Raw genomic sequence first — 14,199 nt, 5'->3', positions numbered from 1 at the left:
TCTGTTACTGTATTTCAGTTTTTTTTTGTTCAGAAAGAGACATACATGTATTAAAGGTAAAGGAACCTTGACAGCATGTTCTCTTTTACATGTTTTACGTGTGTGTAATGAGACTGATTAACCAATGCATAATTATTGCAACCAAAAGGACAAGACTGTCTGAACTTGTCTGTTCTAATAACCTATGGAAATGGTAATATATTTCATGAACTATAAAGAATATTACAGTTTATCTTGAATATTAGTGTCATGATGTAAATATTATATTGGATGCTTCTATTTTGTTTCAGGATTATGTTTGGCAGAGAACAAACATGATGAACAAGAAGCTAGCGTTGATGAAGACATTGGAAAAAGTAGACAAGGATCCAAGACTGATGATGAAGTTGTTCAAAGGTAAAAGAGCAATACAATGCACTAATAACCATAGTTTGGTTCTCACCAAGGTGTGTATATGAGACCAGGACTTGTGAAAATCTGTTAGGACTATTCACTTTCAAAACTGATTGAGTCCAAAGATACATGAAGATTGTAAAATGTTGTACAAACTGATCACGTATATATATCATCATGATCATTTAAAAGCAAAAGTTTGAAATAATCTAAATTTGGTGTCATTTCCTTGCTCTATTATGTCATGTGGTAGCCGGTAATAATAATTTTGTATATCATTTATATTTCATCTCAATTTTGGACTCACCATGGTTAAAATTATAAGTCCCTTGACCCGCCTTCAAAAATCCTTATTGAGAACCATGTCATAGTCTTCAAAAATAATTTAATAAGCTTTAAATCTGTAAGAATTTATTCATACATACATGCAGGACGGGAAAATGTTGATGACCCACCCCCAAGTCTAGGACTTGGTCCTAATGCTAAAGTCTAGCACAACAACAAAGAGAGAAGCAATTCGTTTTTATTTTAAAGACATTGTCCCCAAAAATTATGATATCTATTCATTTCATGGTAGATAATTAAATCTATTTTATTTATAAATGAACATTGCGCAAAGTCCATTAAATATTGGATTAGTCCAGTTAACATGGTTAAGTGATATGCATTACTGGAATAAAATGACCAATAAAATTTTAAATTTTGTCCAAATCATATGTGTAAAAGTCCTATAAAAATAGTCTGGTCCAGTTAAGAAGAATGCTTCACTGGACCAAATATCCAGCTAATTTCTCAAAGCCTTGGGAACCACTGTTATTCTCATTTAAATTTGTTATGTATTTTCTAGTTTTTTTTTTTTTTACCTGCCTGGTTGATACTTCTGTGGGACTGCTAGTCCCATGGTGTATTATCAGCATAGAAGTCGGTGCTTAAGTACCAACATGATTTATAAAGAACCTTTTTTAAAATTGATAAATTTTCAAATGTTGAAGAAATTTTGGTTGCAACTCCTAGTCCCTCAGTCAAAGTTAACCTTAAATCGAGTTGGCAAATCACTTTATGTCCATTCTGGTTATGTAGCTCTTTATCATATATTCAAGTATTTACAAAGTAACCCTCTCAAATTTTTAGGATTGACTGTTCCTGATGAAAAATCCAATAAAGTGCTTCAAGTGTACTTGTTTTTGTCATTTTCCACCACTGGGTCCATACTGCTATTGGTGGACTGTACATGTAAGTCCCTGAGGGTATCATCATCTCAGTAGTCAGTTTTATTTGGTACTGACATGATTTATAACATATCCTTCTTAGATTCTCAATTTGTATTTTAAAGACAATCTATATGTCCAAATATTTTCTCTAGATTATTTTCTTTTACTTTAAATCTTAACTTATAGTTGAATGGGAAAACTTGTTGAAGATGCCAGGCTTACAATTAAGTGTGCAAGATGAGCAAAAGACACAAGGCTTGTCAGTACGGTAGAAATTAAGACAGTGATGACTGTTGGAATATAACGTCTTTTAGGAAGATGATCATGAAAAGCATTGAAAACCAAAAATTCCAACATAAATGTACCAAACATGAATATAAAGGCAGTCTCGGCAGGCGGATTGAAAACCTTAGACTGTCCTTTGTATTATTTTATTAAGATATATATATATATATATATATACAAGTCTGAATTGAAAACAACGTTCAAACCTATGATTGCCTTGGATAAAAACCGCAATTTTTATACGTTTGCATGCAAAACAAATTTCTTGGTACGATTGTACATATATATATATATATATGAACAGTAAATTTGAACAGTACACATGGTACATATAAATTTATAACAAAATGATGAATCAATTATATTTCATGTTAGCACAGGCATTTGACAGGAGTGCTGAATGCTAGACTGGTGATTAGCTCTGATCTGGTGTAGACCTTGGTTTTCCTCTTACACTTCAGATTGCTTAAACAAAGTGTTTATGCCCCCGCCGTAAGGGGGGAAGGCATTATGGTTTACCGTTGTCCGTCCGTACATTCAGAAATTGGTTTCCATTCTCTAACTTTAGTTTGCCTCAACCAAATGGTTTTACACAATGCTTATTACCATAAAGCACAGATGAAGTTTGAGTTTGGTTGGCATCACTTTTACAGTTCTCTAGTTATGTCCTTTTATAATGTTATATGCAAGTGGGGGCATCATCTGTGTCCCATGGACTAATGTAGCTGACTCAAATCTTCTTTTTTTTTTTACTTTTTTTATATACATGATATAAAACCACTACATATTTTTTTACTTTTTTTATATACATGATATAAAACCACTACATACAATGAAGTAGTCATATCAGATTTTGAAGGAAAAAACTCATTAAAGAGACTCAGTGGCACTCTCTCAAATCAAAATAAATGGAAGGTCAAATTGTGAATAAAAGTATATAGGAATTCTGAATCTTGACTAAGCATAATTAAGCATAATTTCATAGTGTATCTACTGTGCTGTTTAGTTGTTGATTAGAAAACAGTCACATCAATACAATGTTTATGTATACCAGTAAGACCATATCTGTTGAACTTTTCTAATTGGCATCAATCATAAAGCTAATTTGTAAGAACTAATTTTACCTTTGGATAATTGTCAGTACATTTGTATATAAATAAGTTTAGCATATTGTAATAATTGAACAGAAATTGATAATTTCAATATTGATATAGTGAGTCGTAATTTTCAGTAAAGTAAGCATTACAAGGAATGAATTATTAGCAACTGAATGAAAAATGGAAATTGATTGATTTTTGTTTCCTTCACTCCCAGTGGCAAATGGAAATTGAAATCCACACTATGATTTTGAAAGCAAAAGTATCATATATCTTGTGAATTGAATGTAAGGGATTTAAAAACTACCAGCTTACAAAAAGTACCTCAACTCCTTTTGACCTTCCTGAAATAAAAAAATCATCACAGAAACTGAATTTCTTTTTATCATTTGGTTATATAGTTGAAGGCCTAAACATATGCATATCATACAATGCCTTTTCACACAATCTCTTTTGACAGAACTTTGAAGCTGTTTGCTATTTATCATATTAAAGAATTATTTTTTAATAGCAATATCAGAAATACAAAACATATGTAATTAAGACTGACGTTGACAAATATTCTTTATATCATAACAGTATCTGCATAGATCTCTGAAGAGTGAATTAGATGCTATGATAAATTATCATCTTTTCCCATCCATTGCCAAGTGTTGATGTTAGTAACTTATTACGTATCTATAATAAACTGCTACTTCCATCGCAGAAATTGTTACAATAATAAAAACAGAACATTTTTCTTATATTTCACACACAAGTGGTGCGTAGTATTGATGAGATATTTTTGTGGAATTATTTATAAACATAAAGGGAACCAACCACAAGGTGATGATTATAAATAGAAGTTTGGAGCATTTAGCTGCACTTATTATAATGTCAAAGGTTATCTTTGCCAAAATGATGTTGTCTATGATATGTAAATACATGTATCATGTGTAATGGTTAAAATTTATAGATCCAGTTTCAATAGTTAAAATAAATATACTTGAAGAAAGTAAATAAATTAGACTTGCATCAAGTAAAATTTAGTTTTGAAAAAACCCTCAATTAAAATTTGAGAATTTGCAATTGTTAACAGATATCTGATGGGGAACAGATACGAAGTCTTTAATTATTGAATTCCTTGATTTGAAACTAAAATGCAGATAACTTATATGTTACACAATTAAGCTGTTGTGAAATGGGAGTTTTAATTACCAGACATAGCAACAATATAACATTAATTATATAAAGTTAAAAAAGTATAAAAATCCAATCTTTAAAGTTTAGGGAAAAAAACGTGTGTGGTTCATCTCAGGCCTTCATGTGTGTTGATTTGAATATGTTGCAGTTACATGTGTAAGCATAAATATCCAGGCTTAATAAGGGAACCTGTTACCCGAGTACATAGCACCAGGTTATGCTTTGTTGCACTGATTTTAAGAACATAAACACAAAAGTTTCATTGACTTTTTTTAGAGAACATGAAGAAATAGGATTTCTAAATCAATTTATGCATACTACGATGTGCATTTAATGCAGTAAGCATGATAATTGAAAATGATATGATTTATATTGTTTTATAAGTGGTTTATATTGATACACTTTACAGCTAGCTATTTACTGAAGATAAGACTTTTGCAGATCTGTATCAATACATTGTTTATCCGATAAGTACACAGAACTTTCAGATAAAATCAACCTAAGGGAAGATATTATATTTTATTTATAATCAGGAATGTAAGAAAATCTCTGAGAGTTTACAATGCTGTCAAAAGTTGTTACATCATTTTATTGATTAGGGGTATTAGAGAAAGGATAATGATAATCCATTAATCCTAATCCACAGTGTTGATTTCAGTCTTGATCAGATAGGGTAGATAGTCTGATTTCTAGGTGAAAAAATATTTTGTCTCCATCAGATACTTCAGTTGATTGATAATTAGCATAATTAGTACCAGATAACACTAATGATAAAGACTTTGTACTTTGCATCTGTTTGGTATTATGTAGGATGTAGACAAACTTTTTTTCTGACCACTTGTCATTGACTGGTCGTTTAATTAAATCGTTATAAAATTTGGCCATCAACATATTAGATAGATGGTCATAGTTGATAGAGATAGTTAATTATTAAAAGATGGATTATTGAAGATTAGTATTGCAGATAATGCAGCTATCAGAACAAAATGATGTGAATGATATACACATGTCTTGAATGTGTCTGTAAAGCAATTATTAAGATATTTTGTCTGATGACTTTGCCAAAATCCAGTGATAGAAAAAATATTTGCATGTTTTTATCAAATATAAGAAACTCCAGAAAAAAGCCTACAATCAGAACAGATTGAGAATAAACACAAGTCCTTGTTTCTATTGCAACTTGCAAGAGGCCAATTTTTGCTTTTTAGTAATTTCACTTTTCAAATATTTTATCAAATAATTTTGTTCTTTAATTTTCTACTCCTCCTCCACTCAATTGCCCTACCCCTTTTCACACCATATAAGCCCAAAGTTTCTTCAGGCCAACAGAAAGTATCTTGTTTGATTAAAAGGTAAATGTAGCCTGCATACTTGACAACAGTTGATTAAATTTATAGACAAATCATGAATTTGATCATGAAAAAAATGACCAACCGACTAAGCTGAAAGAGCCAGACCTGTACAAGTCTGCCAATTATGCTTCAATGGACAAACAAATATTGGCAACTCACTTGTCCAAGTGTCTGGGAAACAAAAATATGGTCCCATATTTTGCAGCCAAAATCAAAATAAAAGCGTGTTTAAATATCATTTTACCTACCATCATCATTTTGATTAAACCTTTTGTATAGTATGATTGACTAACTTCTTTTTTTAAAATTCATAAAATTCTTGTAATTGTTATTTTCACTACTTTTAATTTTTGTTTGCAGAGAGGAGGAAGCTATAAAGTTGGATGGATTGAATGTAGCACAGATGAAAGAAATGCGAGACAAGGCTGAGAAACATGTGTTCCAAGCTGAAGTCAATAGAATGATGAAACTGATTATCAACTCTTTGTACAAGAATAAGGAGGTAAATTATATTTTTGTACATTGAAACTTTCTCTAAAGAAATTGAAGGGCCTCGATGGCCTAGTTGTCAACGTGTATCACTAGCCTGACAAAACTGAGGTTGTGAGTTCGAACCCGGCATGTTTAACTACAATCTTAATTGACTAGGATTGTTATTTTTCCACTGAAGATTGGTGGTTCGCTCTGGGCACTCCTGCTTCCTTCACTAATAAAAACTGACCACCACAATATTGCAAATAGTGCTGAAAGTGGCATTATGCACCAACAATCAATCAATCTAGAAATATGGAAGACCTGTTCCAGCAGAATTACAAACTTAGAATATACATGTGACTTTCCATTTCCAAAACAAGTAAACATCTGGTGGACATGTGAAACTTAACAGTAGATGCCTGTTCATGGCCACATTTTCTTAAAAAGGGCAAATTTATTTTAGAGGGGACGGTAGAACAAGCTCTTACGTTACTAACTCTCATAGCTAATGAAAATAAAAGTGGGGAGTAAAAAATTGAGAAGCATTCTTTGTGCTTGCATAAAGAAGTATCCTGTAAACATATTCAAAGTGCATGCATGCAAAGAAACTCAACAGCTGAAACGATTGCATAAATGACAGCATATTTACACGAACCATACTCAATTTTTTTTTTAATTTATGAGTTTTTTTATTTTGTTTTTCAGATTTTCTTGAGAGAGTTGATTTCCAATGCCTCTGATGCTTTAGACAAAATTAGATTTGTATCATTAACAGATAAAGAAGCTTTGCGGCATACTGATGAATTCAGTATTAAGATCAAGGTAAGAAACATAGAATCCAAACAAAATGACACTTATCTTCTTTCTTTTTCTTTGGAAGATCAAACTCGATAAAATATACTTTAGTTTTACTGTAATTGCCATTTGTATTCGTAAGAAATTTAAAAAAGAAGCCTAATATTTTAGAACACACTTTTGTATAAGAAAAGAACAAATTAAATCCAAACAGAGCTACAGTTTACTATTTTTAAGCAATACAGGCCAAATATAAGGCGCAATATGATGCTGAATCCTGTTTATGCCTATCTCTCAAAACTGATTGAAAAATATCAGCAAAGAACCAAATTTTGTTCAACTTTAACACAAGAGTATACAATATAAAACCCCTACACAGGAATGACTGTGACTTCAAATATGTGCAAAGCTAATGCTATCCCCCATCTTTTGATAAAATGAAAAATGGCAGCTAGAAAAATATTTTGTATGGCCTAAGAAATATGTATCTGTAGCTATCATGCTATAATGTACATTAGTGATTGTTTCATGTCTTGTGGGATCAATCAAATAAAACATAAAGCAGTTTATTTTTAGATTGTTTTGAGAATACTTATTTGCATGAAAGATAAGATTTGTTTTCAATATTTATATATGCTTGACTTAAGGAACTGTTTTAAGAATGGAAATCTTCTTTCCCAAAATGAAGAAAAAGTACAAATATTAATTGTAAAGAAACTAAAACATGAGTCCTAAACACTTAAAATAGATTTGAATGAAGTGTAGATCATATTCATATAGTTGATGACAGAAAAAAGTACAAAAATTTGCCACGTTTAACCCCCATGTACTACTTGATTAACAAATCCTGAACTCTATACAATGTTCTAGAAATTCTGAAAATTTGTACTTGTCAAAAAAAACCTTATTTCAGTCAGGGGACTTATTGAAATAAGTGATTTTTAAATCACTTATTTAAGTAGCAAATTTGAAGTTTTGCCACAAATCGTGATTTTGTAGTTTTACCAAAATTTTAAACACATAGGTTTAGATAATATCTTTTCATTAGTAAAATTGAAAAAATGAACTTTTTGCTTCTTTTAAGCAGCAAGGTTTAAGCCTTTGATGCAATCATTTAGCTGCAAATTCTATTTTAGTTGAAAAAATGCTATAAAAATGGCTTTACATAATGAACTGATACTTTCTTTACAGATTTTTCCCAGCAGTGGGAGTATTTTTCCTGTAAAATTCAAGGTTTCATCTTATGGATTATGTAATAAAATTCTACTGTTCTCAATCAAAATTTCACTGATCGAGGGTGTTGAAATTAGTGGGGTTATTAAAATAATGATACTTAAAGAAGTGATTTTTTGGAAGGAAATTGATGTATGATACTTAAACAAGTGATTTTTATGTCATTATCCTAGATTTAGTTCACCTGACATAACCCGGTCATCCTATCAACACAGATGTTGGTTCTGATAATTTTAGCAACATAATTAGTCCCTGGATCATTAGTATTCTGTATTTAAAGCCAGTGTTCTCCCCAGGCCGATATGACGCTGCGGTGCCGCAGCGCCTTCATAATATTTTTGTAGATCCCGCAGCGTCTTAATTGGCCGCTGTCCCTTGATACTTGATCCCGCAGCGTGTTAATTTTCACATTTGCATTATAAATGTTGGTTAAAATTGTCAAGTTACTGATCACCGCTGATGGGTCGGTCAGTGTTACGCAATAACTGATAATTAGTTTTACCTGAGCAACGCTTATCTCAGCCTTATCGGACTATGTTATCAGGTAATAGCGTAAATGATCATCAAGATAGATATTTTTGAAGAAAATTAAAATTTTTAAAAACTTCAGTGCAGAAATTGAAGAAATAGATCGCAAATACATTGTATTTACGCATCGTGTGTGTGATCACTTGACCATTTATATAACGAATTTTTTCATTGGTCGAGAAGAAGAATCTATTTAAACACGACCAATGAACGTGTTGAATACACATGATAAATTTGAATACACATTGCTAAAGATATTTACGATGAAAACTATGAATGAAAGTATTAGTAGTTGAAAAAATTAAAATAAAGTTTGATTAAAGATAACGAGGAGTGATTTACTTTAATAGAAAGTGAAAAAATGTTGCTTGCAAGGTAAATTCGTCTGAAACTGTCATATTTTTAGAAATAAAATGATCATTGAACATCGATCGTGAATCCGTGCGTCGGGAAATATGTGACGATCAACACGGGTACAGAATCGCCGCAGCTTCTGTATAATGTCACTGGTAAATAATTTCAATGGTTTTAACTTTAACGAATTTGTAAAGTTTCGTTTATATCTATCTGCCAAAGATAGGATTAAACAATAATACGCACGGAAGCGTAATGTGAAACTACGCCGGGAAACTGGTCAGCTGTTCATTTATAAAAAAAAATTGTTTTAAAAAGTTGTATACCAAATATCTTAACCATATTCGATTTTATTAATTCTGAATGAACATGTTCTCTGCAAATAACAAAGGGGTGAATTATAAGCAAAAGGTAGAAGATGGAAGTAGAAGTTTTTTTTCACACCAATGACTTCTAATGAAAAGTGGAATACACCTCCGTCTACACTGTCAGTATAAGCAGATTGCATTGCTTCTCCTAATCTTAACCAAGCTCAAGTTTTAACAATTGATAAAAGCAAGCACCATGTTTCTGGTTTCAATGACAAGTGGCTGACTGAGTTTTCATGGCTTAGAAATGTTAAAGGGGGTATAAGCAAAAGTTATTGTGAGTGGGGGTTTAATTTTTAACCCTGAAGAGGATAAAGACAAAGTTGGGGAACAGACTGTCCAACAAAATAACACTATCTTGAAACAATATCCCTAGAAGGTCCCCCAAGGGTGACTGGGGAATAGAAGTATGGTCACCATTGGTCTTCCTCCGACCGGCAGTAAAACCCGTGCTAAAGTGGGGCGTCCGTTTGGCTGTGCGGGATGTACAAATTTGCAGCCACGTCCGGTCAGAATGGGGACGTTAAATCCGATGCCTCGTGTAAAGAGAGTGCCACGCTCTTTGCACGTTAAGAACCTTTGCAACAACTCTTTGAGGGGTCCGTAGGTGACCTGTTGCAAGGCTAAATTTCTGTCCCTATCCAATATATCCTCATTTCCCGTGGCAGTCTAAATTTCTCCGACCTTAATCCCGGAAGCCCCTATTACAGAACCTACCTATTGTATTTATTGTGAACTTGTTCTCGTCCTGAATATGCATGAAATATTTGCCACTGGACGTTAAGCAACCAACAATCAATCAATCAATCCCTAGAAGGAGCAGAGAGTAGAGATGAATATTTATATTTTGACTTCTTTAATTGACTGAATATAAATAACTTTTGTGTTTAAAATCAATTTATTTCATATATATATTCTTGTAATTCATTAATACTCTGCATTATTAAACACATAACACAAAGCATTATAATTCATATTGCATGTCATGATTTACGACTTATTGCTTCAGATCACAAACGTTCACTCTAAAAAAGAGTTACGGGCCCTTGAATTTTGCGCCTTAAAAAAATCCTGGGGAGAACACTGAAAGCTACAATAAAATTAAATCACTTAGTCTAGTGATTAATTTGTACTACTTAAATAGGTGATTATTAAAGAAAGACAACTCTTACTTCCAACCTTTATGGACATAATGTTACTTGAAGCAGTGATTTAGAAAATCACTCATTTAAGTAAGTCCCCTGACTGTTCAATTCAACATTCCCAGGGATAAATCCTCAGTTTTGTATTGAAAGTTGTGTTACCTATATTTTGAGAACAAAATTCTGTAGATTTTTTAATTCCTTTAGGTGAAGGGAAATGATTATTCTAGAGAACTATCTTTACCTCGCCCAAAGGTTCCAGTATCAGACATGAATAATAACATTGTAGCATGAACATTGATAATATTAATAGTACAGTATATATAATATATATTATTAACAAGATATTTCTGTTTCATAGGCTGATCGAGACAATCATGTTCTCCATGTAATAGATACAGGAATAGGTATGACCAAAAACGACTTGGTGAACAATCTTGGAACCATAGCAAAATCTGGTACTAGTGAATTCATGTCTAAATTGGGAGAGGCTTCATCAACAACAGAAATGACAGATTTGATTGGACAGTTTGGTGTTGGTTTCTACTCATCATTCTTGGGTAAGTGCAACTTTGAATTCTAGACTCGTATGAAAATATATTACATTGAGGATTTGGAAGTTGCCGCTATATATTATAGCAGTTTACACTGATTATGTTTATTTCATGGTAGCGTTTTCAACCTACCATAACAAATTTCATGGCCTGCCAACATGACAAATACAGTAACTGTAATCCAACTAATTTTTGTGAACTATTTATTTTCATGATTACATAATAAATAATGTAAATGCAAATTGTTGTGAATGTGTCAATCTTGGATCTTTTCTCTTATAAATACACCAAGAAAATTGTTAAAATAATTTGCAGCAAAATTGGTAATAAAAGGACTGAATGCAAAAAGTAACCCAAAAATGAGTTGGATTACAGTAAAGGATTGAATTTAATAGCCACGACACATAACAGTAGAAAATCCTGAATCCATCATGTTAGCAATGTGCAGTTTAAATTCACTACAATTAATAAGATTTTACAAGTTTGATATATATTTATGCTGTTAATTATGAATTTTACATACTTTTATGACAAAGTTTTAATATTTTTTTAATTATGCTGGCACTGTATGGTAAAAATCGCACTTTACTGAATTGTTTAGAGAGTATGTAAATTGTATACTTCTGTTTCAGTATCTGACAGAATAATTGTAACATCGAAACACAACGATGACGAACAACATGTCTGGGAGTCTGATTCTGAGGCCTTCAGTGTGAGTAAAGATCCTAGAGGAAACACACTTGGTAGAGGAACTCAAATCAGGTTGGTATATATTGTACAATTATTGTATATTATCCACTTCTTTAATACTGCTTTAAATCTGAATGTTATTTCAAAATCTAAATATGTTTTTAATGTAAAAAAAAAGTTCCAATCTAAGTAAGTCTTGTTGAAAATCATTATATATGATTGTATTTATTTCCATGCTATATTTTTATCTTTTACTTCAGTGATATTGTTTGCCTCAAATTACTTCCGAAATTCGGATTTTTCCCCTAGAGAAAAATTCCCAATTACTAAAAAAAAAATGGCATAAAATTCCTCCCAATATGTTTTACATTTTCCCCAAACAGTGATGGCATGGGTAGTAATGTATGTAAATTTCGTATTGTGTTATTTAAATATTATGAAAGCGTTTTTATACGACCGCAAAAAAATTTTTGTGGTCGTATATTGGTATGACGTTGGCGTCGTCGTCGGCGTCGTCCGAAGACACATTGGTTTTCAAACTCTAACTTTAGTTTAAGTGAATGGATCCTTATGAAATTTTACCACAAGGTTCAATACCACAAAAGGAAGGTTGGGATTGATTTTGGGGGTTATGGTAATAACAGTAAAGGAATTAGGGGCCAAAAATAAGCATTTTTGTAACTTCCAGACATAACTTGTGTCTTAGTGTATGGATCTCTCTGACATTGTACCACAAGGTTCCATATCACTAAAGGAATGCTGGGATTGATTTTGGGGGTAATTGCCTCCAAATTTTAGGAATTAGGGGCCAAAAAAGGGGCAAAAAACAAGCATTTTTCTAGTTTCATGACAATAACTTGTGTGTAAGTTTATGGATCTTTCTGAAATTGTACTACAAGGTTCCATATCACAAAGGGAAAGCTGGGTTTGAGTTTGGGGGTAATTGCCCTAAACATTTAGGAATTTGGGGCCAAAAAGGGTTAAAAAAACACATTTTTTTCTAGTTTCCAGACAATAACTTGTGTTCAAGTGTATGGATCTCTCTGAAATTGTACTGCAAGGTACCATACCACAAAGGGAAGGCTGGGATTGAGTTTGGGGGTGATGAATCATAATGGGGGTTCAAAACATTTTGGGGGGGGATTTATTTTTTTTCCTTTTTTTTCTTTTTTTCCTTTTTTGTTTCTTTTAAAATTTTCCATTTTAAGTTGGTTATTTCTGATTTATATTTAAAATCAAATAACAATGATATGGTAGGAGATACACACCAAACAGGATGTGTAAATTATTATATAATAAGTATTGTGCAATAGCAAGAAATTTTCAATTGCACATTATTGCACAATAGCAAGAAATCTTCAATTGCACAGTATTGCGCAATAGCAAGAAATCTTCAATTGCACAGTATTGCGCAATAGCAAGAAATCTTCAATTGCACAGTATTGCGCAATAGCAAGAAATATCCAATAGCACAATATTGCGCAATAGCAAGAAATTGTCAATTGTACAGTATTGCGCAATAGCAAGAAATATTTAATAGCACAGGATTGTGCAAAAGAAGATACTTCCTATAAATTGCTTATTTCTTGACCAATTTCAATGGGGTTTTATTCTTGATTTCATGGGGTTCTTTAATATGCTGAATCTAACCGTGTATTTAGTTTTTGGATTTTGGGCCCCGTTTTTAAATTGGTCCACATTGAGGTCCAAAGGGTCCAAAATTAAACTTTGTTTGATTTCATCAAAAATTGAATTATTGGGGTTCTTTGATATGCCGAATCTAACTGTGTATTTAGATTCTTAAATTTTGGTTCCGTTTTCAAATTGGTCTACATTAAGGTCCAAAGGGTCCAAAATTAAACTTAGTTTGATTTTAACAAAAATTGAATTCTTAGGGTTCTTTGATATGCTGAATCTAAACATGTATTTAGATTTTTGATTATGGGCCCAGTTTTCAAGTTGGTCCAAATCGGGGTCCAAAATTAAACTTTGTTTGATTTCAACAAAAATTGAATATATGGGGTTCTTTGATATGCTGAATCTATCCATGTATTTAGATTTTTGATTTTTGGGCCCCGTTATCAACTTTGTCCACATTGAGGTCAAAAGGGTTCAAAATTAAACTTTGTATGATTTCATCAAAAATTGAATTATTGGGGTTCTTTGATATGCCAAATCTAACCGTGTATTTAGATTCTTAATTTTTGGTTCCGTTTTCAAATTGGTCTCCATTAAGGTCCAAAGGGTCCAAAATTAAACTTAGTTTGATTTTAACAAAAATTGAATTCTTAGGGTTCTTTGATATGCTGAATCTAAACATGTATTTAGATTTTTGATTATGGGCCCAGTTTTCAAGTTGGTCCAAATCAGGGTCCAAAATTAAACTTTGTTTGATTTCAACAAAAATTGAATATATGGGGTTCTTTGATATGCTGAATCTAACCATGTATTTAGATTTTTGATTTTTGGGCCCCGTTATCAACTTTGTCCACATTGAGGTCAAAAGGGTCCAAAATTAAACTTTGTTTGATTTCATCAAAA

General features: G+C 32.0%; 1 protein-coding gene across 1 annotated transcript in view; it reads left to right on the top strand.

Moving 5' to 3' along the window:
• The window catches only part of LOC127700936 (dentin sialophosphoprotein-like), a 59,935-nt gene that overhangs the window by 3,836 nt on the left and 41,900 nt on the right, over positions 1–14,199 (top strand). Inside the window, exons 2-6 of the mRNA XM_052204670.1 lie at positions 291–396; positions 5,881–6,022; positions 6,700–6,816; positions 10,776–10,974; positions 11,601–11,730. Coding sequence (XP_052060630.1) covers positions 291–396; positions 5,881–6,022; positions 6,700–6,816; positions 10,776–10,974; positions 11,601–11,730 — 694 coding nt within the window. The remainder of the gene's footprint in view (positions 1–290; positions 397–5,880; positions 6,023–6,699; positions 6,817–10,775; positions 10,975–11,600; positions 11,731–14,199) is intronic.

Source organism: Mytilus californianus, unplaced genomic scaffold (genome assembly GCF_021869535.1).
Source record: "Mytilus californianus isolate M0D057914Y unplaced genomic scaffold, xbMytCali1.0.p SCAF_1, whole genome shotgun sequence".
Lineage (NCBI taxonomy): Eukaryota > Metazoa > Mollusca > Bivalvia > Mytilida > Mytilidae > Mytilus > Mytilus californianus.
The sequence above is the reverse complement of the archived record's forward strand: the minus strand, read 5'-3'. Positions and strand labels throughout refer to the sequence as shown.